The 13,622-nt window shown below is 33.2% G+C and overlaps 1 protein-coding gene across 1 annotated transcript in view; it reads left to right on the forward strand.

Annotated features, from left to right (window-relative positions):
* RTTN (rotatin) overlaps window positions 1-13,622 on the forward strand; it is an 82,677-nt gene that overhangs the window by 54,403 nt on the left and 14,652 nt on the right. Inside the window, exons 34-40 of the mRNA XM_030445430.1 lie at window positions 191-273; window positions 6,546-6,658; window positions 7,846-8,037; window positions 9,020-9,110; window positions 10,049-10,202; window positions 10,403-10,540; window positions 11,487-11,698. Coding sequence (XP_030301290.1) covers window positions 191-273; window positions 6,546-6,658; window positions 7,846-8,037; window positions 9,020-9,110; window positions 10,049-10,202; window positions 10,403-10,540; window positions 11,487-11,698 — 983 coding nt within the window. The remainder of the gene's footprint in view (window positions 1-190; window positions 274-6,545; window positions 6,659-7,845; window positions 8,038-9,019; window positions 9,111-10,048; window positions 10,203-10,402; window positions 10,541-11,486; window positions 11,699-13,622) is intronic.

Here is a 13,622-nt window from a genome sequence, read left to right on the forward strand (position 1 = left end):
GGGATTTGTTGCACAGGAATTCATAGGTACAGTTATGAAAACTTAAATTCTGAGATCTTCAGAAGAATAAATGGTTGGCTGGCTTTCTGTTTCACCTAAACAATCCTTTGAAAAGCTTGTTATACACTCTGCTGGTCTTGTAATAATAATAATAAATTTTTTGTTTGATTTTGATTCTTCTTTACTACAGATTTTGATGATTCCCTTAATCTTTGGAAGGCTTCATCCAATCAAAGCCGATCTCCACATTCTCAGTCAACATCTGAAACTATGGTAACTTGCATAATAATCTATCTATTTTAAATATAAAGTTGTTCAGGAAATGCTTTGAAGAAAATTAGCACTCTTACAAATGCTAAAAAAACCTAACAAAACAAAACTGAAATTAAACTAAATATTAAAAAGCAGAAACTAAATTGAAATACTTACTCTGAGGTAGCTTTAATTTACTGAAGAAACTTCTATGGTTATTTACCTGAGCAAAAATAAATAAAATAGCTTACCTTGAGTTGTTAAATACATAAGGAACAGCAGAATTCTATAGCTTTTCACAGCAAGACACATTCTTTAGAGATTACTTTGTAATTGGCTTTATTGACAAAATGCAGTCATCTCAATTTATAGTTGTCACTTCTGCTGCTTTTAGCCAAACTGTCCTTTCAGACTGAACCTGCATTTACACCACACAGCTACAGAACTGGATAAATCAAAACCATAAAATACACTGGTTTAAAATTATATTCTGTGTCATAAAGACTGGATTCTGAAAATGCTTTTATAAAACATTAAAGTGGCACAAGTGTTTACAAGAACTCAGAATAGGCATGAGAAAATATATGAAAGCAGGTGGCTGCTTGAAAAAAATTTTTCTGGCTAGGGTGGTTACTGCAATGAAAGGCTGTAAACATATGCTGTATTTAAAGATGTCAAATGCAAAGGCAGAGAAACTGAAGTACATTCTTACTGTTACAGCCTAGCTTTGCAATGTTGCACCAAGCCATGGAGGATGCTTTTATAACATTTGTTAGTTACCTGATAAAAGTAATCTATTTTTCAATGACTGCAGCATAACTTCAAGAAAACTGACATGTTATACTAACATCCATTTTTATAAATCTAGATTTTATTCAAAAATTTTTGATTTATGAATAGTCATTTAAAGTAAGATGGAAATTATAATGTAATTGCTCAGAAGTTTCTTTTCTACTAAACAGGTGTGCTGATATGACAAAGACTGTTAAGACACAAAAGATATTACCTTGTTTAGACTAAAATTGTTATTCTCAGTTTTGCTGTGGATTGTGATAAAAATCAAAACATAGAAAAGGCAGTATTGAAATTTTGTTTGCAATATTTCACAGTTACAATTTTTCCTTGCTGTTTTGACTTTCTATTATAAATATGTTGCTGTCTAGTACTGCTGCTGCTATGTGTCATGCTTTCAATAACTGAGGAAAAATTATACTCTGGTTTTAAGCTAAAATTTCTCAGTTCAGAAATTTTATGAACTGTACTTTCATTTATGTAAAACAAATTTTAAAAACCCCTAAAACGTTATGGGTTTAAGAACAAATACTAAAATTTGAATATTTGAAACAAACAAAAAGTGTGTCTAAATCACAAAGATGCTAACATCAATACTGCTTAAAAAACATTAACATAAGAATCTGGGGTTTTTTAAAAGCAGTTTTTCCCAATTTGCTTTTCACTGAATAGCTTGAGTGCCACTTTCTTATAGGAATAAAAGTTGAACAAATATTGTCTTGTTTAGTTCATGGTACTTGAGAGAAAAACTACATTTAAGCAATTCTTGTCAAGTTTGAGTATCTAATGAACTTACAGTTGTGTTGGAGTTTTCATGAGATGAAGGGGTCATCACATGAGATTGTTTCAGCTTCAGTATTATGAAAAAAAAAAGAAAAAAAATGGAATCTGCTTGATCAAATTAGTGTTTTTTTATTTGTGTATATAAAGTAGGATCACAGTTTAACATAAATTCCATTTAACAAGTGGACAATTAATTAAACAAAATGGAAAGCATACTGTAATACTGAGATACTTTCCTTTATATTAATTTCCTGATGTCATAGGCTTCATATTTGCTAGGCTTATGCTCATATGGCTGAAGTAAGAGTTTTATTCAAGTTTAGGTTTAATTTTGTTTTCCATCTTTCCCCAGTACATACAAAGGTTTAACACAAAAACTTGAGTTGTCATTTACAGACGTTAATTTAATTTCCACTTCTCCTTCTTAGTCGTTCTTAGCAGTTGTAAAATGTTTTATTAACTAAGTTTCTTACCTTTAAAAAATACTAGTGATAACATGATAGGTGCTGAGTTTCCAAGCCAGAAGGCAAGATGCAGATGTCTGATATGCCAGTGCCAGGATGAGTTAGGAGGAGAGAGACAGACCAAGTGAACCAAGGCTAAATACAAACTATTTTGGAGGGCAGTTAAGGACTATTAAGTGTCTAGTTAGTAAACTCAACTTTGTCCTGAAACTTGGAATTCGCAATTTTTATGTTCCTAAAGCTTTTCATTTTGATATTTAAAAAAAAGAAATACATTTATGAAGTTATTCCCGAAAGCTTGTAGGAATTTGTTTCTAAATTTTATGTATTGGTGGTTCCAGGAAGATGTAGTTGTTCCAAGGCCACGAGATGGCAGCCTTTCCCCATCACAGATGAGATGGAGTCTGCAGGTCCTACTGAAGGGAAAACTGGTTTTGTGTGTTACAGATTGGATGACAACAGCCACAAATAATTGAGAGTTAACAGTTATCAAACAAAGCAGAATAGTTTCTATCAGAAGCTCTCCTCTGTTATTTTAATAACATTAAAAAAAAAAGTTCTAATGTGCAAATCTATTAATTTACCGAATGTCAGACTAGAAAGCTGAAACGGCTTTTTGTTTCAGTAAGCTACTTCCTGAAGATCTTTGCAGAAGCAAAAGTGATGTCTTTTTTATGAATTCTATGATTTGTGTGAAGAAAAAAGGTCTGCTAGACTTTTTTTACTATATATGTATATATTAAAGCAGTTCTGACAAAAAGAAAAAGGCATTATTAGTTTTCTCTGTTTTCATATTTCAAGTAATCAATACTATTCTTGAGTAATCTATTATCAAAGTCAGATTTCACACAGGGTTCACATAACTTTAAGTGAAATAGTATCTAAATTACTTTTTGGCTTAATCTTTTTCCCTTATCTCCAAATTTTTCCCCAAATTTTCAGAAAGTAAAATTGGGAAAATTAAATAGCAACTATATTAATAACAGAATTTTTTTTTACTTTAGTCTATAAAATAGAGCTCTTGCAGAGGTCGTAAGTACAATTTTGCCCATTTTATATAGTAAGAAATACCAGTGTTGGGATAAAATAAATTACTCAAGTTCATCTAAAAGACAGCAGCAGAGCTTGATGTCTGTACTTTATGAACTCATATGCCCTCTACTTAGTGTCTTTAAAATCTCAACGTATTACAGATATTTTTGTGAAATTTATCTTTATATTCTGTAAATTGGAATGTGGATGCTTTAAGAAGTCCAATTCTGAAAAGAATAAAAGTCTTTGTCTTTCATGGAATTCATAGTTTAAGTAATAACTGAGGTTCTCATTACAGAGAAAAAATCCTTATCCTTATTTTAACCAACATATTTTGTGTTTAGTACATACGAATCAGAAAAACAGCACGGATATATTTGCTTCAAACTGCGTAAGAACACTAAAGCTGTTCTGTGCCCAGGACTGCTCAGCAAAATGATCAGTTATTTTAAAAAAATTTGAGCTAAAAATGGTGCAGGTTCAAGTTCTGCAGACATTTCCCAGATAGCTTTAAGTCATGGCCATTCTTTCCTATGAAATCATGCTATTTTATAAAAATGTGTGCCTTATCCTCTGGAACCATGGTTACCAGAGTGCTATACAGTTAAGTGATTTAAATCTTTGAAAAGAGAACTGAATAGAATTAATCACTGCAAGCTTATTAAAGCAATGCCAGAGGGATTTTTATACTAGAGGTTAAGAAAAGACCTTTTATTCATTTCTAGTAGATAAACGGCAAAAACCTCACATTTCTTCTGTACTTCTACTCAGACAATTTTTGTATTCATTTGTGTTAGTTTTAATCTGCAGCTGTCATCTCCTACCAACCCTTTCTTTTCCCCAATTAAACCTTTTCCACTGTTAAGCAACAGAATGCTTCATTGCTCCCAGAAATAATATGGTTGTAGGAGTAAATATCCTTTACTAGACTAGATACAGTGTCTCAGACCTCCATTTCATCCTTATCAAAGGTGATTTATAAAAGCAGTAATATCTCTTCTTTCTTGGAAGGCAGAGCATTGTGGAAACAACTTCATTGTGTTACTGTATGTTTTCTGTTAAGATAGAAGAAAATATCTGGTTTTAACTTGTGACCCACTGTGAAACAATTGCCAATAAATGTTCCACCAGTGCAGGAAGCTGGTGTTTTCCTAACAAATAAACCTTTTATTTGTGATTTTATTTTTATTAATTTTTAACATATCTAAGATATTGGCTTTATTTATTTCTCAAAAGTGTTCTGACAATTTCAGAAGATGGATGCAAAATTGCTGTGCAACTTTAATAAGCTATCACAGATTAGTAAATAATATATTTTAAGTTCATAATGGTATCTTTAAGATTACTCTCAGCATAGTAATAATCCAATTTAGAGCTTTATGGTTCCCAAATAATCCTATGGAATGTTAGAAGTTGCATTTTGGATTTATACTTTCCATTAAAAAAGGGTTAATTTTTCACATTTATTAGAATGCTTGAAAATGCAGTATAATGCTGAATAAATGCAGTTTACCACCTGTCAAGGTAGATTGAGTTAGTCTAATATAAGTGAATTATTTTAATAATTATTTAAATTAGCAAGCATGTAACTTTATTTCAGTTGTCAACTGTGGGCTTTATTTGTATAATCTAAACAGAATTTGAATTTCAGTTGGTCAGTACAATTTTGTGCTGCATTTTAACAAGAAAACTATCTAACCCAAGCATGTTCTAGTGTTTATGTGACCCAAACTATATGGAAAGCCTGGTTTCAGACACACACCTCAAATCTTACGGTATCTTATCTTCTGTGTTGGAGTAACCTGGCTTTTTTTTGGGAATAACTGAGCATGCTTGAGGAGAAAGGTTCAAGACTGTAGCATGGACAGTAGTGAGAGGCCTGGAAAAAATAGGAGAGAGAAAGGAGTTACAGCATGGAGCCTTCACTCCTGAAGGGAATCAGGTCTTGATGTTCTGGTAGAAGCCTAACAATATTTGGCAGAGATGGGGAGTGCAAGGTAGGGTTAAATCTTCTAAGGGATTAGAAAAGACTACTTAGGGACTTTCTATTGCTTGAAATGCTGCTGAGTAAATCAAAGCCAAACCTGGAAATCAGTGACCTAACTGCAAGGATACAATAGCTTTGAATTAATCTGTGATTTTCTTCCTTCCATCTGTTTTGTCAATTAGGTCTTTTTGACTTAGGTAAAAAAATGTTCTAATAAAACTTTAAAAAGAAAACCTTTCATATATTTCAGTCTTCCTTAGAAAGCTCATTGTGAGCAAAAGTCTAATAACATCCTTCTCCAAGCTGTGACTCTTGGGTTTTCATTGGATTCCCCAACATTCTGAATATTTTACACTGTATAGTGACAATCTTGAAGGAAATTTATCTGATGTCAGTTGTCCAGAGAGAATTAAAAAATCACCAGTGAAAAGTGACCTGGCATGGGAGATGCTTCTCCCATAATCTGCAACAGATCATGTTGTATCATGAAAATATATTACTAAGCTGGAGCATCTAGGTCCTCTGGTCCCAGACTTCTGGTTTTAATCAGAGTAGCAACAGCATCAAGAACTTTTGAAAGCATGCAAAATTAATAATATGGCAATGTAGAATTTGTAGAAGGAGCATGTTAGTATGACAGTAAATTTATCCACTGTCATGTAAATATCTCCTATCTTCACCATGAAATGAATACATGTAAGGAACACAGTCCTAAGGTAAAGAGAAGTACCCAGAGTTGGAAAGACTCTCAAACTTCAGGTTTGTCTGATGACTAATTCTCTTGTGATATTTTTATCTGTATGTGTCCTGGTACAAATGGACAAGTGCTGATGTTCTTAGTAGAGCAAATAGCCCATGAAAAATTTGAGTTTAAATGCTTCAGTAATTCCTTTCTGTCTTAATTCAAACATAGACTGAGTCAATTATATGGATGAAAAAAAAATGAAGAGGAGGAATTTCCAGTAACATAGCCATTGATCAGTTTTTAACTGAAATGTTTCAGGCTGTTCATGTTGGACGTCTGTCAATAGTTTTCATTATTTGATGTTTATAAATGGTATATGTATGCACACACATATATAGTGAGAAAAAATTTTTTAACAGTAATTTTTGCATCGTTTTTGGTTTCATGAGTTGGTGGTTTGCTTTTTTTCTTCCCCCCTTCAAGCAAAATGTAGATTGAAGTCTGCTCTATAGAAGCTGGAATCAAATTATTTCTTTTTCTGTCTTTCTAGATTCGGTCTGCAACACCATCACTGGGGAGTGTCGCTGAGCTTCAGGCAGTAGCCCCCACTTCAACCACCTTTATTCCTGAAATTGCAGTTGATCGGCTTATGGCACAAGGTAAGTCAGACTTTGTGTTTGTTTATACAATGTCGGGGGTTAGAATGGACCTCTGAAGATCATGAAGTACAACCCCCCTGCCAGAACAGGACCAAAACTAGCGCAGGGCACCCCAAATTTCATCCAGATGCGTCTGGAAAGTCTTCCAGAGGAGGAGATTTCACAATCTCTCTGGGGAGCCTGTTCCAAGGCTCTAATCCTTACCATAAAGAAGTTCTTCCTCATGTTGAGGTGGAACTTCCTGTGCTCTATCTTGCTCTATCCATTGCCCCTCATCCTATCACAGGGCACAATTGAGAAGAGGTTGTCTTCTTGGTGCCCAGCCCTCAGATATATTTATACACATTAAATAGATCCCCTCTCAGTCTTCTCCTCTTTAGACTAAAAAGCCCTAGGTGCTCTTTCTTCGTAAGGCAGGCATTCCAGTCCCTTAATCATCCTCATAGCCCTCCAGTGTACTCTCTCAAGTAAATCCCTGTCCCTCTTGAACTTGGGAGCCTGGAACTGGATGCAATATCCTAGGTTAGGTCTCACTAGGGCAGAGTAGAGGTGGGGGAGGAGAACCTCCCTTGATCTGATGGACACACTTATTAATTTACCCCAGGAAACCATTGGCCTTCTTGGCCACATAGGCACATTGCTTTCCCATGATATGATGATTATCATGTATTAGCCTGCCCATATCCAAGTATTTGTACACATACGTAAAGCTTGTATATTGCTGGAGCAACCACCATTGATGCTTCTAGTTCCAAGGGTTGGACTTGATGATCTCTGAGGTCCCTTCCAACCCAGCCAATTCTATGATTCTATGATTCTAGTGGTTGTTTTGAAAAACAAACATGAAGAACTTCCTTAGAAGTGAAACAGTGAAATATGTTTGACAGAAGTAATTGGAAATGGTTGATTGATTCTTGAGTTACATTTTAAGCAGGTTCTGTATCTGTTATCATCCATTCATCCTTTCAGAACTTTTAGTTCATAATGTATTTTTCTGTGAAGGAAAGAAGTGGAAATTTATTTTTTTCCAAATTTCTCGGTTGATTTTTTTTCTCTCCCTGTACCAGATTATACTGTTTTAAATGTAGACAGAGCTCGGGTAGTTTGTGAAAAAGAAAAAGCAATTTTGTTTTTTATTTAGCTGTTCTAATTAATCTTCTGTGTTCTTACTAAACATGTTCTAGGTCAAAGCGATACAACCACATCAGAATCTCCAAGTCGACACCATTCTCCCATGTCTGCTACTCTGTCTAAACAGCAGGCTGTAGTCACACCTGCCCTTTTGTCAGCTGTTTGCAGCCTTCTGCACAACCTGCTGGTTGTCACACCACAAGACACTGGAATTGCTCTTCAACAAGCACATTTGCTAACAGCTCTTAGCAGGTAGGAGATCAATAACTGCTGAACTATAAACAAGGTGTAGCAGTAGAAGTGAAAAGTTTGAAATGAGATCTACCAGCGTTTCTTACCCAAACTGTTAAATACATTGATCATTTCTAGCTTCTGAGGTGTTCAAAAATGCCTTTTAAAAAAATACAGTCAAGAAAAGAAAATCATTTGGATTGATTGGTTGATTTATTTTCACATAGTATGTAGGCATAGGTTTACTGTGTCCTCTATTAATGGTTTGAGTTTTTGTTTAGGTGTCTGTTTAGTCATCTTTTTTGGAGGTGTGATTTTTTTCGTTTTCTTTGGTAGAACAGTGCATTTTAGGATTTTCTTCTTTGAATTGTATGCAGTATTTTGAGAATAAGCCAAGGGCTGTCACACTACAAAAGACTAAATAATGCTTGCCAGATCTGGGAAAGTGTTGGATGATAGACCCTAGTATTTTGTTTCTTTTTTAAAGGAAGAACTGCTTCAAAATGGTCTTCAGATTGTATTCCATGTTTCCACTTAGATTGTTAGAAATTCTTTCATCTGTAGGAAGTGTTTGGAAGTCCTGAAATGAAGCATGAACATTAGTTCAGTGTTGTTTTTTTTTAAGGTTTTTCCAGAGCTTTTGTAGTTTTTCTTCACACTGCAATTGATGAAGAAAACCTCCAGCCTTGTTTGAATATAGTTTATTAAATTACAGAGCTATTTATTCTTCTACAGGAAATAAAATAAGCCATGAAATAAATATAAACAGTTTTTACCAGTGCAGTAACAGACATTGGAATTCATGTTAGCCTATTTTGAAACAACTTCCTGCTACTATGGTTGCCATTGCACTGGACTTACTGCTCTACTTCACTATTTTGGGAAAGTGCTTCATAATTTATTTTCACTCTATTTAAAATTTTCTCTTCTATTGAATGTGAAGTTAATAGAACACTTCATGATTTAGGTGTATTTCTAACCAATTTATTTTATTTTATTTTAGCCTTGTAAGTGCTAATTTGGTTCAGAGGTGTATCTTGGAACTGAAAGCTCCATTGGGTCACCCATGTCATAAAGAACATGTAAAAGCTCAGGTAAGAGAAGCATTTGTTAACTTTCTGACGTATTTAAATGATGAAATTAATTATGTTTGCATAGTACATATGCATTAACATAATCCACACACAAACTGCTTTAAGCTACATTTGTCTATCTCTGCTTTCGAATTAAATTTAGCAGTTACAGAAATCATGTAATAGAATTTCTTTGTACATTATTGAAGTATGAGGCATTATGAAGTATGAGTATTATATTTATTTTCTTCAACAAAACTGGGTGCAGACACTTATCCGACAGACAGTTACATAGTTCTCCGCTAATTTTGTTCTATGCAAAAAATACAGGGTCACTGAACATGAAACTACTCTTGTATTGAATTTAACTCTGTATATGCAGCATAAAGAACATACTGTGTTCATGACAGAACACTATTTTAAAGCCTCTGTTGCTTTGCATTCAGTTCTACTTTGAAGAAAGATATTTAGGCTGTTTTAAAAAGTGTTTCTGCAGAAGTGTTTCGAGAATAAATGTTTTTATAAATAAGATAATAAAGAAAACCAATATTAGAAAAAAATGAATAAATAAATATATGTGTATTGTTTTTCCCCAAAGCTTCAAATTGAGCTTTTGTTTTCAGGAAATACACATATATTTATCAATGTTGCTATCTTTGTCTTTTTTTGTGACCTTCCAGAGAATGATGCTTACGTATAACATGACTTTCTCACGAGGACCTTTTTATTTTGTCACTAGAAAATTGATGTCACACGTGATCCCAAACTAGGAATTCTGTTTCATGTTCTACAGTAACAACTAAGACAGCCTTTTAAAATTTACATCCTATTATTTCTTTTAAATGGTGTATATTAATTAAAAATGTTATGGAACAGTTGAGGTAATGTGGGTATTCAAATTAAAAAAAAAAAAAAAAGTGGGAGGCTTTATTTCATATCTTTTTTTAAATGTTTAACAGGTGTTATTACTACTTCAGTACTTGTCATCTGTGTCCAGGCTTCTGAACTCATGTTTGTTGGTGGACTCTCAGCTTGTAGCCCAGGATGAACTGTTGAAACCTCTTCTGGGAAATACCTTCATGATTCTTGCCATCAACTCCAAAGATGAGTTAGGTAATGAATTACTCTATTTCCAGTATAGCCAGACAGGGGCAGGTCTTCATTTATCTACCACCTTCATTTAAAGTGACAGTTGTCAGACTTAGCTGTCCAGGCTTGTGCATGTATCAATGCTTCAATGCTTTGATTTTTTTTTATTATTATTATTTTTTATTATTATTTTTGAATTTTTTTTTCTTATGTTGTCTTTGCAGATACTGAGTTAACATCTACACTTCATGAAACATGGGTAGAGTTTTTCAGCCTTCTGTCTACGTTGTTGTGGAAGAGTGGCCAAGTGTCTTTTTCATCTGTGACAGCAGCCCTTGCAAATCATTGTACAGCAGTGATTGGTAATAATTATTCCTGGATGTATTTTAACCTCACAACTAATAAAATACATTAAAAAATAGAAGAGAGACATTCCTGTAAAGATTCTACTACGTAATTACCAATGGCATATCCAGAATGAAAACCAAATATGTCCAGAATTTGACAGACTTTTTTCCTTAAAGATCTTTAATTGGATTTTTATAACTCTTTCTTTTATCACCAGACAAACTTCTGAATTGTTTTGTTTGACTATATGGGTCACCTATTCTAATTGTAAATCTTAACCAAATATGGCACCCATGAGCAGAGCCTGAAATGACCCATTAGCATTTAATTTTTTTCCTTGTGTGTTTGGGATTTTTAAACCTTAAATAGATGGAAAGTAAAGTCTTGGGAGGAGATAAGAGATATAATATGTCAAGATTATTATATAGAGGGTTTTTGAGGGGTTTGTTTGTTTTTTTATTTTTTTTTATTAATATGCCTTCATTAGTTACTTGCCCAGTCAGGAGTCTAGGTCACCAAGATTCTCTGTCATCTTTCCATGCTGAAGTATGAGAATAGTCCATTCAAGCTTGTGAAATCAGCCAAGTTCATGTTATATGACCTGGTAAATCTAACTCGTATTGCTTATAAGGCAACTGATGGATACTGTTAGTATGGTTGATGTAAGCTGTTGAACGAATCAGTGGTTTAGCAAATGGAAATTGCTTTTTTGTTTTATAGTCAAATTAATGCGGAGCCATTAATTCATTAAAATTCAAATTGAGCTATAAAGCTCAAAATTTTCTTTTTTAGATTTTTAAAAGCATACAAGTCTACAAATAGACTTTGTAGAATTCCATGTACAGTGCACAGGTATAATCGCTTTTTGACTCACACAGTTTCTTTTATAAGGCTTTCTAAGTTCTGAAGCACATTATTCAGAATGAAATATCGAAATTTTTATTCTCTTTAACCTTTCAGATACCATTTGTGAGTGTATTCATCTATCAGCCACATATCCTGCTTTATATATGGCTAGTTTACAGTTTCTCTCTGCCCTTTTGAATGAAGAAGGACGAAGACAACTCCAAGATAAAGATAATAAATGTCAGAATCCAACTATTAGCTTTCTTCTGGATCACGTTGAAGGATGCCAGGCATCAGTAACTAAACTTACTGCATTAATTATTCAGGTATTTAAAATTTCATAGTGTGATTGCTTGATATATTGTATTTTGCTAAAAACCATTCCATTTGTATGCAATGAAAAAATCAATTCTTTCTAGTTATGAATCAAGACATCTTTATTTGAGACATATTACATTCATTTTTGAAAGACATGTGATAAGCTGGAAAGTTACAAAAAGAAGTAACTACTGTGAAGTGCCTGGCAATCCCACGTAGAAAAGATGATACATAGATGAAAATATGTTTGGCCAAATACTGATACACTTCCTTTTTTTCTGCCTTTCCAACAAATAGTGAGGCACTTAAAATTTGAGATGTAAGTGACAGCATTGTTATTCTTAACAGCTGTCTTTGTAAACACTGTGAACCAAAATGAGTTTGTTTTTTTTTACATACTTATCCTGAATGTTCTGTCTTCACTTAATGTCATTGTGTTTATTTATTTTTTATGTACTCTCCCAAGTTATTAATATTTTATATTTTTATTATTTATTGGGGCATAGAGTTCTGACCCCTGAAAACCTGATGCCTTTTCGGGGTGAGAATCTTCCTACGTGGATCTTTCTTGGTGTTGCTCTATAGCCCACTAAAAATATAATGCCCTGTCTCTTTGACAACTAATTTCAGTGCATTAAGATTTCCTGTGAGGCCATGATTTTCAGACACTCTGACAACAAAACGAGGGAGCTTCACTGAAATCCCATAATTTGCTAAATATCCTGTTAGGATTTTGTATTTAAAGCTTTGAAGTATGTGTCTAAAACTGAAATCCTTGGCTTTGGCACAAAAAAAGCTATTGCATGACAGTATGTCAGAAAAGATGTGTTATAAGTAATATTCATGTACTTTGTACAAGTATACATAACTGATTACAAATATTTGGCAGCAGAAAGTGATTATTTTTATGGTGACAGCAGAAAATGTACAGTGAAGAATTAACTGCAGCCAGGCCAATGAAAGAACTATAATAGTTTGGGTATCATAAGATACTTCTAATTTCCTTTTTAACTGTTTGGATACCTAGAGATACGTTGCATTTTGTTCATAAAAGAGCTCAAAAGTTAACCTATGATGACTGAGGCTTTAAAATGTGAAAAAATGTGAAAATATGTGAAAGGGATACAGCTGCTCTGATCCCCTCAAAAAAGATAACAGCATTAGGAAAGGAAGAGCTATTAAAAAAAGTAAGTGAACAAAAAAAAACCCAAAACAACCAAGCAACAAAACCAAAAGGTTTAAATGTCATCATTCATCTAGAGAAGCACTCAAGCAAATAACTGAATAACACAGAAAAGAAAGAATGAAATGAACTTCATTAATGAATTTCAAGAAAGAATTGAATTTTGCTATTTTTGAAGATAAAATTTAGAAAATAGTAAGAGGAAATGAAAATGTTTTTAAAAGGATACAAATACAAGACAACTCACCTTAATTATTTAATCAGTTCTAATCAGCCACAAGATACTTAATTGAAGTAAAGTTCCCAAGCAATTGATAAAAAAAAAATTAATTATTAAAATATTACTAAATACTAAGAAAAAATAGAAACATCTAGAAAATTAATAGGGCAAAAGCCTTTGAGAGGATAAATCACAAAATCTAAGTTTTAGGTTGTGTAGGATTGACAGAATTCAACTTTTTTTTTTTCCTGGCTTGTGTAAAATAGCTTTAAGCTTTTAAAACTTTTAACTGTTCAAACATCTTTATTCTTAAATTTGAAAAGAAGCCACCCCCTATCAATAGAGAAAAATAATTAATTTACTTAGAACATTCTTTTGTTCACAACTTCAAGTTTTTGTCTGGGATCTAATAAAACCATTTGTAGCCTAAATGTGTAATTTTTGTTAGCTATAAATTCAGAATGTAATCCATGCTCTGGAGCTTTAATTTTGTGTCAGTTGCCTTTTTTTTTTTTTTTTAAATTATTAA

This window comes from Calypte anna, chromosome 2 (assembly GCF_003957555.1).
Source record: "Calypte anna isolate BGI_N300 chromosome 2, bCalAnn1_v1.p, whole genome shotgun sequence".
Lineage (NCBI taxonomy): Eukaryota > Metazoa > Chordata > Aves > Apodiformes > Trochilidae > Calypte > Calypte anna.